Consider the following 15,766-nt stretch of genomic DNA (forward strand, 5'->3'; position numbering starts at 1 on the left):
TCAGCATTCCAGCTTTATGAATATTCATAGCGAATTGTCGATGGCATGAGTCTGAACCAATGAAATGTGATTTTCAAACTCATGCTGATGTAAACAAAACGATCTTACTCGCGCTGACTGGCAGATACGAAACGCGTCAGACAGTGTGTGATTCCGATATACACACATACACAGAATTACAGTATTTCAAAATATCTGTCATGGCGAGTATTCATGCAAACATTATCTGTTATGCCTTCAAAACATCTGATGTGTGACATTATATTAGGTCTGTGTGGTACAGTAGATCTTAATATATAGACTGTCTGTTTCATTAATGTTAATCAAACAATTGTAGTATCATGGAAAATAAAGTTGAATATTTAGTTTTCCTATTGATATTTGGTTTTGACTTGTTGTGTGCCAAATGTGGTGTTATTACCAGGGATTTTAAGGTACGGTTGCTGGTGATTTTGTTTTGGAGACTTCAGAAAAAGCTAATTTTTTCTCAAAACTGACTTTGCTGACTCTGTCGACTTCAAACTGGTGTAACTTAGGGCTGGGCGATTTGGCGAAAAAATCATATCTCTGTATTTTTTGGTTGAATGGCAATACACTGTATCCCGGTATTTTCTGTTTTTCTATGTGGATAAAAAAAAAAATCTGTATTTAATTTAATAATAATTATATTTCACATCCTGCCCAATGATGTCCTTAAAACAATATTGATATTGAAGGCTATAAACAAATACAGTGAATGTTATGGCTATGCAATATATGATGTGCAAAAAGGGGGTTTACAATCTAAAAAACTAAATTAATAATTCACTAAACTAAAAATGAAAATAAAAACAAAAGCCTATTAGCCTATATTTGATTACCCCATTATAATGGTCCCTTTCATAAAAATATACTTACTTGTAGGTTTAAAATTCCACATATAGCACACTGATAGTCCAACAACAAATATTTTAGAAATATGTATATTTTAATCAGAATTATAGCATTCCTATTCTATTGCGCTCTGTCTGTTTGCATGCACGCGGCGGCGCTTGTTCACGGAAGCCACGATTTCAGCGGATATTCACACGCAGAAGCTCGTCCTCTCCGGACAGCAATATTGACATATTTGCATGATTTTCTAACATTTACAGATGGAGAATATCAAACAGCGCAAATATTGATCAGTCTGTCAGCACAAGAAGCCTAACGTTATCTCTCAGAGCATCCGACAGGGCGAGCTGCTTTAAAATATACGTGTTAACTATATCTTCCCAGTTATTTTATAGCCCTTAATATAAAACATGTGTCATGTTGAGTGCATCATGCGCTTTCCCTGCTTCCGCTCATTCTGCGAACTCCTATATTTTTCAGATGCGCTCATATCAATCTACTGTATATCGATATAAACGGTATTGCCTCATTCCATATCGTTTCTAAAAAAGATATCGATATATCGTACAAACTCAATATACCGCCCGATGATGTAGCTCAGTCATTTTGTCTGATTCCAACAAATCATACATCATTTAGAAGTTTTTTTAAATAGAGAATGTAAAAAGTAGGGCTGTCAAAAGATTAATCGCGATTAACCGCATCCAAAATAAAAGTTTGTGTTTACATAATATATGTGTGTGTACTCTGTTAATTATTATTTATATATAAATACACACACAAGCATGTATATATTTAAGAAAAAAATTTTTTTTTATATATAAAACATTTATATTTATATGTTTTATATAAATGTATATACAGTATATACATGCAAATATTTCTTAAATATATACATGCTTGTGTGTGTATTTATATATAAATAATAATTAACAGAGTACACACACACATATATTATGTAAACACAAACTTTTTATTTTGGATGCGATTAATCGCGATTAATCTTTTGACAGCCGTAGTAAAAATAATAACTAATTTTTGAAATTGTGCTCATTGCGACTCTTTTTGCCAGCACGGGTCACATATGTTGTTTTGTGTTCCACCAACAACAACAAAAAGTAACACTTTACAGTAAGGTCTCATTCGTCAACATTAGTTAATGTATTAACTAACAAGAACTGACAATGAGCAATACATTACATTATTTATTGATCTTTGTTAATATTAATACAAATACAAATGTTTTTCATGTTACAGTGTCATTGTTACATGTAGTTACTATAGTAATAACTATAAATTATGCATAATTACATGCAACTACTCCTCCTTGAACTGCCACCTTAACGTGGTGGAGGGGTTTGAGTACCCGAATGAACCTAGGAGCTATGTTGTCCGGGGCTATATGCCCCTGGTAGGGTCTCCCAAGGCAAACAGGTTCTGGGGGACGGGTCAGACTAAGAGCAGTTCAAAAACCCCTTATGACGACAAGGAAAACGAGGACGTGACGTCGCCCGGTACGGCGCAGCCGGGGCCCCACCCTGGAGCCAGGCCTGGGGTTGGGGCTCGTATGCGAGCGCCTGGTGGCCGGGCCTTCCCCCACGGGGTCCGGCCGGGCTCAGCCCGAAGGAGCGACGTGGGGACACCTTCCTGTGGGCCCACCACTCACGGGAGGGACCGTAAGGGGCCGGTACGGAGAAAATCGGGCAGCAGTCGAAGGCAGGAGCCTAGACAACCCGATCCCTGGACACGGAAACTGGCTCTTGGGACATGGAATGTCACCTCACTGGCGGGGAAGGAGCCTGAGATTGTGCGTGAGGTTGAGAAGTTCCGACTAGAGATAGTCGGAATCACCTCTACGCACGGCTTGGGCTCTGGAACCACACTCCTCGAGAGAGGATGGACTCTTCACCACTCTGGAGTTGCCCATGGTGAGAGGTGGCGGGCTGGTGTGGGTTTGCTTATAGCCCCCCAGCTCTGCCGCCATGTGTTGGAGTTTACCCCGGTGAACGAGAGGGTCGTTTCCCTGCGGCTTCGGCTCAGGGATAGGTCTCTCACTGTTGTTTGTGCCTACGGGCCGAACGGCAGTGCAGAGTACCCGGCCTTTTTGGTGTCCCTGGGAGGGGTGCTGGAAAGTGCTCCTACTGGGGACTCCGTCGTTCTACTGGGGGACTTCAACGCCCACGTGGGCAATGACAGTGACACCTGGAGGGGCGTGATTGGGAGGAACGGCCCCCCTGATCTGAACCCGAGTGGTGTTCAGTTATTGGACATCTGTGCTAGTCACGGTTTGTCCATAACGAACACCATGTTCAGGCATAAGAGTGTCCATCAGTGCACATGGCACCAGGACACTCTAGGTCGTAGGTCAATGATAGACTTTGTGGTCGTTTCATCTGACCTGCGGCCGTATGTCTTGGACACTCGGGTGAAGAGAGGGGCAGAGCTGTCAACTGATCACCACCTGGTGGTGAGTTGGATCCGATGGCGGGGGAGGAAGCTGGACAGACCCGGTAGACCCAAGCGTACTGTAAGGGTCTGCTGGGAACGTTTGGTCGAGCCCCCTGTCAGAGAGATCTTCAACTCCCACCTCCGGCAGAACTTCGACCGGATCCCGAGGGAGGCTGGAGATATTGAGTCCGAATGGACCATGTTCTCCACCTCCATTGTCAAAGCGGCCGCTCGGAGCTGTGGCCGTAAGGTCTCCGGTGCATGTCGAGGCGGCAATCCCCGAACTCGGTGGTGGACACCGGAAGTAAGGGATGCCGTCAAGCTGAAGAAGGAGTCCTATCGGGCCTGGTTGGCTTGTGGGACTCCTGAGGCAGCTGACATGTACCGGCAGGCTAAACGGACTGCAGCCCGGGTGGTTGTGGAGGCAAAAACTCGGGCCTGGGAGGAGTTCGGTGAGGCCATGGAAAAGGACTATCGGCTGGCCTCGAAGAAGTTCTGGCAAACCGTCCGGCGCCTCAGGAGGGGGAAGCAGTGCCCTACCAACGCTGTTTACAGTGGCGATGGGCGGCTGTTGACCTCATGACCTTCGTCCGGGCCGTGGTACACTGGACCAGCTCTATACCCTCTACAGTGTGCTGGAGGGTTCATGGGAGTTTGCCCAACCAGTCCACATGTGTTTTGTGGATTTGGAGAAGGCATTCGACTGTGTCCCTCGCGGCATCCTGTGGAGGGTGCTCGGGGAGTATGAGGTCCGGGGTCCTTTGCTAAGGGCTGTCCGGTCCCTGTACGACCAAAGCAGGAGTTTGGTCCGCATTGCCGGCAGTAAGTCAGACTTGTTCCCGGTGCATGTTGGACTCCGGCAGGGCTGCCCTTTGTTGCCGGTTCTGTTCATAATTTTTATGGACAGAATTTCTAGGCGCAGCCAGGGGCCGGAGGGTGTCAGGGTTGGGGACCACGCGGTTTCGTCTCTGCTCTTTGCGGATGACGTTGTCGTGTTGGCCCCTTCTAACCAGGACCTTCAGCATGCACTGGGACGGTTTGCAGCCGAGTGTGAAGCGGCTGGGATGAGGATCAGCACCTCCAAATCCGAGGCCATGGTCCTCAGTCGGAAAAGGGTGGTTTGCCCTCTTCAGGTTGGTGGAGAGTTCCTGCCTCAAGTGGAGGAGTTCAAGTATCTAGGGGTCTTTTTCACGAGTGAGGGGAGGATGGAACGGGAGATTGACAAACGGATCGGTGCAGCTTCTGCAGTAATACGGTCCATGTACCGGTCTGTTGTGGTGAAGAAAGAGCTAAGCCGTAAGGCGAAGCTCTCGATTTACCGGTCAATCTACGTTCCTACTCTCACCTATGGTCATGAGCTTTGGGTCATGACCGAAAGGACAAGATCCCGGATACAGGCGGCCGAAATGAGTTTTCTCCGCAGGGTGGCTGGGCGCTCCCTTAGAGATAGGGTGAGGAGCTCAGTCACTCGAGAGGAACTCGGAGTAGAGCCGCTGCTCCTCCACATCGAGAGGGGTAAGCTGAGTTGGCTCGGGCATCTGTTCCGGATGCCTCCTGAGCGCCTTCCCGGGAAGGTGTTTCGGGCATGTCCAAACGGGAGGAGGCCCCGGGGAAGACCTAGGACACGCTGGAGGGACTATGTCTTCCGGCTGGCCTGGGAACGCCTCGGTGTCCCCCCGGAAGAGCTGGAGGAAGTGTCTAGGGAGAGGGAAGTCTGGGCATCTCTGCTTAGACTGCTGCCCCCGCGACCCGGCCCTGGATAAAGCGGAAGAAGATGGATGGATGGATGGATACATGCAACTAACCCAAAACCAAACCTTAATACTAACTCTATAGTAAGTACATGTAGTTATTTAATATTACTCAGTACTTAAATGCATAGTTACAGTGCAATAGTTAAAGTGTAACCACTACTGTTAACAATTACAACATTTGATTTTAATAATGTATTAGTAAATGCTGAAATTAACATTAACTACGACATGAGAGGCAGTGCAAATGAATTCAAATGTTTTGATTTTATTTTAGATTGATGCTTAAAATAAGATCTGGAGTGTGCATTCAAATCTCTTTCAGTTTATTTGACAGAAGAAAAAAAGAAATCTAAACACTTTTTTAATCTTTATTTCCATTGGGATACTAAAATAGTATTAGATATTGAAGAATAAAAATAATTAGGCAGAACTTGATTTCACTTTGACTTTTCGCTCCCTGATCAATAAAGGGAGCAGAGCTGAAGTGTTTCTGAAGCCTGTTATAAATATATTTTTAGTTTTGTCTTGTTGGTGCCGACGAAATTACCTTTAAGTATTTATTTATTTTTATTCTAATAAAAATGTCAAAGCTTGTAAGTGCGACATTCCATGAACTTCCAGTTGTCTGAGTGAAATCTTGGTACAACCACAGCTGTAAAACCAAGATTCAAGATTCAAGAGTTTTATTTGTCACATACACAGTTATATACACAATATACAACTGGCAGTGAAATGTAAACAGGTCCGCTCCATGGACAGTGCAAATAACAGTTACAAGAAATTAAAATAGAAATAGAATAAAATTAGAATAAAAAGTATTAACATAAGTAGAATTATAAATAAATCAAGTAAAAGATAAAAATAGGAAATAAGATAAAAATAAAAATATAAAAATTAAAATATAAAAATATAAAAAAATAAGTGGATATGATAAGTGAGATAAACTGTAGACTTAGAAATAAGTGGTTAACATAAATATATATATATGTATATATAAAGAAGTATAATGTGCAAGGTTTATTACAGGTTGTTACGCAGTAACAATAGGAAAGTAAAGTGCAGTGCAATGGCAGTATGTGGATGTTAATGTTTAAACTGGATGTTTATGCGTGTGCGGGGTGAAGTGAAGTCACGTGACTGAGTTCAGGAGTCTGATGGCCTGGGGGAAGAAACTCCTCCTGAGTCTTTCAGTCTTTGCCATCAGGCTACGGAAGCGCTTACCAGATGGCAGCAGGGTGAAGTGAGAGTTTGCAGGGTGATTTATGTCTCTGATGATTTTAGTAGCTCTACCTCTGCAGCGTTTGGTGTAGATGTCCTGCAGAGACGGGAGAGCTGAGCCTGAGATGCGCTCGGATAAGCGCACCACTCTTTGCAGGGCTTTGCCATCGTGACTGGTGCTGTTCCCGTACCACGCTGTGATGCACTGAGTCAGGACACTTTCTATCGCCCCTCGATAGAAAGTTTTCAGGATGGCTGGTGAAACCCTGAATTTCCTCAGCTGGCGCAGGTGGTACAGTCTTTAAGTACAGTCTTATATGGGTGGTACACCCATATAAGAAGTAAATGAATCATTTGCATGCATAAAATGAAAGAAATGTAGACCTTATCATGAGAACTGTTTCATTTGTGAGATAAAAAGCACTGCGTGATCAGAGATAACATTTACACAAAGAACAAAGACTGTATGTGAGAGCGAGACTCTACTGTACACGGCAGAACAAAGAGACACAAAATATCAATACTGATCACAGAAATAAACTAAATATAAAAGAAATCTATTAAGTATAGTCATGGACATGGTGTGGTTAACAGATCAGAATAAGCATTCTAATGCCATAATGTTTGTGATGACCCAATTTCTCTTTATTATTTTTTTAGAGATGCATTGATTGCAATTTTCTTGTCCGATTCCGTTTTTTTTTTGTAAATGTGACCTGCTGATACCAATTTTCTTTCAAAGAACTATAATTGACAGCATGTACAAACAAAAAAACCTACTTTTCTTCAATGCTAAATTTTATTTTCATAAAAAAACAGTAAGAAAAGAAGAACAAATAAACAATTGTCAAACAAACAGTTAGATAGTCTTCATTGTAAAAATTAAATAACGATTATTTTTTTCCCAAATTTCATTTTATTTCTTTCCAAATCCTGTTTTTTTTTTTTTTTTTTTTTTCTGGATTACATTTTAATGATTTAATCAAAAACATGTCTATTTAACTGAATTCAGATAAAATAGTATAATTTATTCATTTATTTACAATATTTTTTTACAATTGATTTTTTTTTCTTCTTTTTTGTCTGTTGTGTATTTTAGTTTTTCTGGTAATCAAACAAAGTGCTGTACAACAGAGGTTTACTGTTAAAATTAAAACATTTTGTGTGATTATTCCTTTAAAAATAAAGTTTTAACAATTATTGTATTTTTGTTATTATTATTAGTAGTATTACATTAATACATCCATTATACTGTGCAATAGTAATACAATAGTACATAGTACTATACAAAAGCAACATATTTCTGTCACAAGTTAAACCAAACTTTTATTTTGACGGGTTGCCGTGAAGATCTTGAGTTTCTTTGCGTTTATGATATGACAGTTTTTATGGACAGTTGAATAGGAACCCAACCTCGTTATACTTATTAAATATATTTGCTTCTTCTTAGCTTAAGTGCACAACTGCATGAGCTTATATGGAAGAATCGCATACCTGAGCTTGCATTTTGTGTTAAGCTGCATTTGTTTGACATTGCGGAAAATAGAATAATAGAATCAAAATGTATTAGCCTTTTACCCGTTAGGGATGTGACGATGAAAACATTTTCCCTCATGGTCACATTACGGTGCTTGTGCACTGAGCGGCCGTGAATGAATGAGAGTGCAGCCGTGCATTTTAGTTTCAGTTTAGAATTAGCGCTAATTCGGAGGCGGTTTGCTTGAATTGTGGGTTCATTAGCCAATTATTCTTAATGAAAAACACAACACCAAAACAGTACAATGACAAACTCCCTTAAATAGGCACTTTTACATTTCGCTTTGAAACCAAATCTTCCGCGAATCATCACTCTCGTGATGAATGAAATCTGACTCTCGTTCGGCTCACGCTGCACGTTCAGTTTTTATTGTAGTTAATCTGTTCTCTAACTGAACTAAATTATTTTACTACTATAAAATATCAAAACGACTCTGGGGGCGGAGCCGCGGTGGGCAAGTGATGTAACTATCGCAGCAAGCCTATTGCCCATTATTATCAATCTAAATGAATCTACTGTGAAGTATAGGAGCTTGTTACTGGGACGTAACAGACCTGTGTGTTTTGTATCACTAGGTCAGTGTCCGTTCTCGGAGCATTTAAGCCCTGCCCGCCTAAGGCGCGCCGCTTCTCCGGATTCCCGCCCTTTATAAGAGAGAAGAATATGTTCAGCCCCTTCCCTCCGAAGCTGTTGATTACGAAGCTTCGAAGCTCAAAAAATGGTATTCAGACCAGCCCTAGAAATGAAACTGCACGTCTGCGCCCTTCATTTACACAGAATGAATGAGCTCGAAACCTGCGGAAATTAGTAAAATGATGTGCAATACAAGTACTATTTAACCGGAGCGAATGAGCGGATGCGAAAACGCAACAAACCCTAAACTAAACTCTAATCCTGAGCCGAACCCTACAGTAAATGCATGTTGTTAAAGGGTTACTTCAGCGATTTAGCATTAAGCTTTGTATCAGTAGAAACCAAGCCTGCAGCACTCCTCTCAGAAACGGAAGCCTCCGCGCCTCGATCGTTTTAGTGAGTTATTTGATGCTATAAAAACGGGGGGTGTGACGTCATGATTGACAGCTGAGATTGACGGCTTCTCTGAGGGAAGTTGTCACTGAGGCAATAAAATACTTTTTTCGGGATTTTGGGGAGGAGATTGGAGCTTTAGCTTTCATTTCTACATTGCCATAACTGTTTATTTCACACCAACATAATGAATTGTTCTGCATCTGCGAGAGTGTGGGCGGGCTTTTGATAATCGCGCCTCAATTTCCTGCTCTCGACTGCGCAACTCCGGTCCCGAGATCGCTACTGCGCAGACTCGGTCCCAAGATGTCAGCGCCGTGTACGGGCCTCCGAAAGCTTCAACTATGGTAAGCGGAAGTCAATGAAGTCGCGCCGTCCATATTTTTTAACGGTCTATGGTAGAAACCCGGTAGTATATTCGAATGATCGTGCTTCCCCCCCGTCATGTCCCCCTGAGACGAGAGATTTATGTATTTTATGTCTGGAAAAAAGCCTCTGACGCAAATATCGTCATTTGCCGTCATCTGAGGCTTTTTTGGCCAGAGGCTAGAGACTACAGCCAGTAGTAGGAGCTAGTTCTGCATGTTTTCAACCCGCCCATAGGGGTGGGATCTCACTCACAGAATGTAAGACACAGACGGCCACACAGACATTCATAATGGAGTGTTTTTTAATGAATTCCTATGAAAGTTAAGCTTCCATAGGCATGAACTGAAAATGCGCCAGACAGGACACTCACCGTGAATGACTGACAATGCGGCCGTGAATAAATGACGTTCGGCCATGCTCATTTTAGTTTCGGTTTAAAATTAGCACCAATTCAGGGGCGGGTTCATGAAAACACAACAACAAAACGATACAATGACAAATGGGAAGGTGCAAGTGATGTAACCGGTAGGCGTGGCTTGGGAGTGGCCTTTTAGGCCAGTGAAGCAAGTGCATTCTGGGAGCTTTTCTCAGTCTAGAAGGCACCAACTTCTAAAATAATTTCACATTTCTACTACATAAATGACCCAATTTAAACACACATTCATCTTTCCAGCGCTGAAGTACCCCTTTAATTAATATTACCCAGTACTTCAATGATTAATTGCACTGTGACAAGGACACAAGACGGAGTGTTCCTGAGAAGACATGGCATGGTCTCCACTCACCTCATCTGGTTGTGTCACCACAACGGCTGGCGTTCTTTCCTCTAGATCATAGCTTCTCTGTGCCATGCGATTCTCATGACCTTGCTGTAGTTCTTCACGATCAAAGCCCTCGTTCTTCACGATCTGCTCAGCTTCCTCTTCAGTAGGATCCCGCCCCTGACTGTGACTGGCTGTGGACTCATCGGTGAAGGCCAGAGCTGGTGCCGGCCAGGAGGTCTTCAGATGTTTTAACCCCTCACAAATGTGCTGCTCTGAACCTAAAGTGAGCGAAGACGATGGAATGAACTCGTGCGTCGAAAACTCAGACTCCTAAAAACACAGAAAAGAGTTTCATTTTTAGATCTGTCAGTTCATTCAAAATGTTAAATCAAATCACTTGATATGTCAATGTGCAGTTTATTTCCATATCATAAATCACTGGCCTACAGTTCACAGAAATTCATTCTGCATTCAAGTAAGAGCTGCTCACAAACTATAGAAAATGCTTGGTCAGGTGACCTGAAAAATCTGCTTATTAAAAATATTAATTGGTTTTAATTTAACCAACTTAAAGCAACCAACACTACAATTACAATCCTCTGTTAACCTTTAGTTTTTTTAATACATTTTTAGTGCTTATTAAAAAATTCAAAATTAAAATGACATTTTTCTGTAATTAATTGCGATTAATCGCACATAACATTACAGTTTATTATATTTTTTATATTGTAATAATTTGATATTGAATCTCCAAATTAATGCAGAAACAACATAAATACAGTATATTTTAAATGTTTGTTTAATGGCATCTTTTTATGAATGAAGGCCAGTATCACTGATATCAATACTGTTACTAATGTCTCTATTGATTTTCTCAATTTGCACATAGAAACTTTCAATTCAATTCAATTCAATTCAAATTTATTTGTATAGCGCTTTTCACAATACACATCGTTTCAAAGCAGCTTTACAGAAAGTGCATTTCATAAATGTACATTGAAAAATCAAAGAAACATCAAAGTAGCAATTTTCAGCCCATCAGACAGAAGATAAGAGTGAATGTTTATCTGTTTCCAGGCTTTCTTCAGTAATTTCCCTTTTCTAAGAAAATACATAAAACTGTGATGGGCCGCTCTGTGCCAGAAAGTCCAGGGCCACTTATTAGCCCCAGTCCACCCCTGTTGCATTCATATTTCAGTCGAACTGCACTGAGTTCATTTGGAAGCCGACCGAGACCACTGAAAATGTATCTGTGTCAGCTTGTCTGGCGCACGCCAGGGTTCGGATGGCGTTCACACTTATTCAAATGAACCACACTAACAGAGAAATCGCACCAGAGTTCATTTCAATCAAACCAAACCTGTTGTGAGCACACCCTAAATTACAGGAAACATCATGTACCTCATGATTTCTCCCAATTAAAAAAAGCAACATTCCATAAAATCATGGCATATATATGAAATATATGTTTATCAATAACTACAAACCCACATTTGGTTTAGCAAACTGTCTAGCCTTTACTGAGTGATAGCTTAATTTAATCGAAAAATGCAACCCTGTTACACATTCTGGCATATTTATTGCTCAAGTCACACCAAACCATCATTAAACAAACATTACCGCACTAACTTCCTCTTATCGTCCCCGTAACAGCATCATGTGCCGTTTTTTGCGCTAATCTAAAACGGGTTGACAAGCACAAATACCCTTTAGCTGAGGAATAACATTTCACTCAACGCCAGCATGATTACTCTTCATTAGCCTGTAATGTGACAGTTTGACAAGTGCAGTGGCTGTTTTAGTCACCTGCTGATGCGCGTACACGGCCCAGTGGAGATGAGACCTCTCTGGAAGTGGCCATTAACCACAGTTCATCTGTCAGACTTCAGTCCATACTCAACCTCCACTACACTTCATTTGGAAAGAGAAATCCCAGTGGGCTTTGTGTCATTTATAGCAGCGGTCATGTTCATTAAGACCTCAGTGGTGGCCATGTATATTTCAGTGCTACACTTCATGTAACGAATTTTCTTTTTTTGGGTAAAAAATTAGGTACATTTTTATTCGCACATCCATTCCGTTCTGAAACAAACCCTCATCCAAAATGTTTTAGCTTTTTCTCATATGCCAGAAACCGAAAACTGGAAATCAACCAGACTAGTGGTGTAGCTTCCTTCAATGAGATGTCACATTAAAAAATCCCAGCATGCTTTCCACATGTCACAGCTGTTCTTGACTCCATTTCCACTGGCATGTCATGTCTTTCATTAGACAAGAATGTCTCAGTAAAATGCCCCCCATTCAAGTTGGTTTAAACAGTCAGATCCAATGGGTATTCATTACACATGGATTGGTAACTGGCTAGGAATTGTTTTCCTACACATAATGGTCGGATGTGTAATCCAAGCCTTTTGCAATTAATTAAGAAACACTGTGCGCATGTGGCCGCTTGTACTTTGGCCCTGTCTGGACAATGACTGATTCGTCTTGGACTGAAGAAAATGTAAAGCATGTGATGTTTCCGAATACTTGTGCAATGACCTAAGTCCACTGTTAAATTTGACAGGAATCTAATTAAGCTGAAGATTCGGTATTGGGATAACAGGCTTTGATATGAAATCTGTGTGAATGAAATCAAGACTAAACATTGCTTTGTCTCACTTATTTTAATTATACAGAGAAGGAAAACATAAAGGAATCGTCCAGGTTGAATATTAACTTAAGCTCTATTGACAGCATCAAACAAAACAAAACATATTTATGAGCACTTATAATAGATGTCTGTGGGGCAAGCTGTTATAATACACACTGTTTTAACAGTATAACCACATGACTTAATCATGTATTTATGCTTAATAAAGCTTGAACCTCGTAGTCGGTCCATCTGTCGTATTTTTTAAACTCCATTGTTGATTTGAATAACAAACAACTCTTCCTGCATGCACCACAACAGACTTTTAACAATGCCGGTTGAAATAAAATGCTGCGTGAGCTCAACCAATCAGCATGTTCAGAGTCCAAATCCCACCCCCAAAATTTCCTGAACTTTGAAAAAGTACTACCTCGCGACCAGGGACTTTCTGAGGGGGACATTTTTACCTTTTACCCGGAACTTCATTTAGACCCATAGTTTCTGTGGTCGAGTACCACCCCAAAGTCCCTAGTTCCTGGGGAAAGTTCCTGCGGTGGAAGCGCAGCTTTAGTAAAATCACCTTGCGTGATTCATTTAAATACTCTCCTCCCATACATCAGCAAAACCGCTCACCCACACGATACCATACACGCTGTCTGCCATCGGCCCTGTACAGTGATTCATTCGTGAAGAGAACACCTCTCCAAAGTGCCAGACGCCATCGAATGTGAGCATTTGCCCACTCAAGTCAGTTACGATGACGAACTGCAGTCAGGTCGAGACCTCGATGAGGACGACAAGCATGCAGATGACCTTCCCTGAGACGGTTGCTGACAGTTTGTGCAGAAATTCTTTGGTTATGCAAACCGATTGTTTCAGCAGCTGTCCGGGTGGCTGGTCTCAGATGATCTTGGAGGTGAAGATGCTGGCTGTGGAGGTCCTGGGCTGGTGTGGTTACACGTCTGCAGTTGTGAGGCTGGTTGTACTGCCAAATTATCTGAAACGCCTTTGGAGACGGCTTATGTTAGAGAAATGAACATTCAATTCACGGGCAACAGTTCTGGTGTACATTCCTGCAGTCAGAATGCCAATTGCACGCTCCCTCAAAACTAGCGATATCTGTGGCATTGTGCTGTGTGATAAAACTGTTCATTTTAGAGTGCACCTTTTATTGTGGCCAGCCTGATGCTGCATTCACACCAAACACAAATAGAGTGTCTGGAGCGAGTGATTTCCATGTTAAGTCAATGGAAAGGCGCGTTGACGCGCGTCTGGAGGTCCTGATGGACGTGATTCCGCCTCATTCGCGCGTCCAGTCAGTGCTTTTTGTGCATTCGCGCGTTTGAAGCGAATTCGCGTCTGACGCCCGAGTTGAAAAATCTGAACTTTGCCGTTTATTCGCGCCATGTTAAACAATCAGGAGCCTGCTTGCTGCTGTCACGTGGTAAAGTGACGTGATGAGAAACCTGCATAATTTAAAAATACTACTGTTATTGTGTCACAAAATTTAGTTTTAAGCTTTCCTGTAGCTCAAAAAGTAGAGCATGGCACTAGCAACGCCAAGGTCATGGGTTCGATTCCCAGGGAAAGCAAGAACTTACAAAAATGTTTAATGTGTACCTCGAATGCAATGTAAGTCGCTTTGGATAAAAGCGTCTGCCAAATGCATAAATGTAAATGTAAACTGTAAGACTTTTTCAGGTGAGAATGTAGTTGTTTGAAGCTTAAATCTGTGGTTTATTTATAAAGAGAGCACCTATTTAAAAAAATGTATCTTGTGTTTTTGGAGTTGTGAGATCCAGGCGATCAGCGGACGCTCAGCGCTCATTAACCCCGGCGAGAGCAGCCTTTCCTCGGCCAGTCCTTCTGCCGTCTGCCGCTGGCTCTGATGTCTCTGTAGTGGTGCGTCTTGTGTGGATCTAACGGGCGATCTTTGGTGTCATGAATCTATCATTTGTTGTCTGCCAAATCGTTTTGACTGAGGGGAAAGAGAAGTTTCATGACTTATTTTTTTTAGGATATTTAAATATACATGCAGTGAAGATAATGTAGTGCGTTGTTGCCTGAACCACATTTGTGTGGCTATTAATGTTTCATATATATTTTTTATGAAAATGAAAAGAGGCAGAGTGGTGTTTTATGACATTTCTCCTGGAGTGTCTATTTCGCTTCAAACACTCGATTTATACGCGCGTCCAATTCGCTGTGGATTCAAAATGTTCAAGCATCCAACTAGACGCGGTAGAAGCGAATTTTCTCTATTCACGTTTGGTGTGAACGCAGCATGAGGCACACCTGTTCAATAATCACGCTGTCTAATCAGCATCTTGATATGCCACACCTGTGAGGTGGATGGATTATCTTGGCAAAGGAAAAGTGCTCACTAACAGCGGTTTAGACAGATTTGTGAACAATATTTGAGAGAAATAGGCCTTTTTGTGTACATAGAAAAAGTTTAGATCTTTGAGTTCAACTCATGAAAAATGGGGGCAAAAACAAAACTTGCATTTTTGTTCAGTGTATTATGAGAAATTATGACCTTTGATGCATGTAAACCTGTTGTAGGAGACCTCCAAAACAAAATTAGGAAACTTTAATATAGCATAATAGGGGCACTTTAAGCAATAAACAGAGAAATTAGACCCGTTGTTATACCATAATGACAAGGCTCTGAAAAAATGTGTCACAATGTCCAGTCTGCAGCTGCTGTGGACACTTTAGTTAATCCAGTTCTAGCTCTGGTGTGTCCATTTCCATCTACTGATACGTGATATCCACAACAGCGTCTGAATACTACGGGGTTCATTCAGCAAAGAGCGGCAAGAGGAAATGACATGAGTTCACAAACAAGAACTACCTTACAGGATAAACGTCCAGGGCATACATAAACAACCAGGACAGGGCTGTGCTAGTATTAAAGCTCAGAAAGCTCAAGCTGAGGAATTCCCTGAAGACTGGAGGAAGGAATTCCGTATTAACAAGCAATTGGTGAACACAGATATTTATAACACGAGCAATGCTCGGCTAAAACAGGCACCATTACTCACGCGACTGCAGGGACAGGTTGACTTTTTAACACTTAACTGTAGATATAGCACGTTTGGGACAAACATATTTTTATCGAGTGTAGATAACACTAAATGTA

General features: G+C 41.7%; 1 protein-coding gene across 2 annotated transcripts in view; it reads right to left on the reverse strand.

The window, feature by feature from the left end:
• Positions 1-15,766, reverse strand: part of LOC307121991 (uncharacterized protein) — a 142,810-nt gene that overhangs the window by 119,872 nt on the left and 7,172 nt on the right. For both annotated transcript variants that reach the window (XM_079809790.1, XM_079809791.1), the window contains exon 3: positions 10,011-10,319. In XM_079809790.1, the coding sequence (XP_079665916.1) occupies positions 10,011-10,319 (309 nt within the window). The remainder of the gene's footprint in view (positions 1-10,010; positions 10,320-15,766) is intronic.

This window comes from Gobio gobio (genome assembly GCF_949357685.1).
Source record: "Gobio gobio genome assembly, chromosome: 25".
NCBI lineage: Eukaryota > Metazoa > Chordata > Actinopteri > Cypriniformes > Gobionidae > Gobio > Gobio gobio.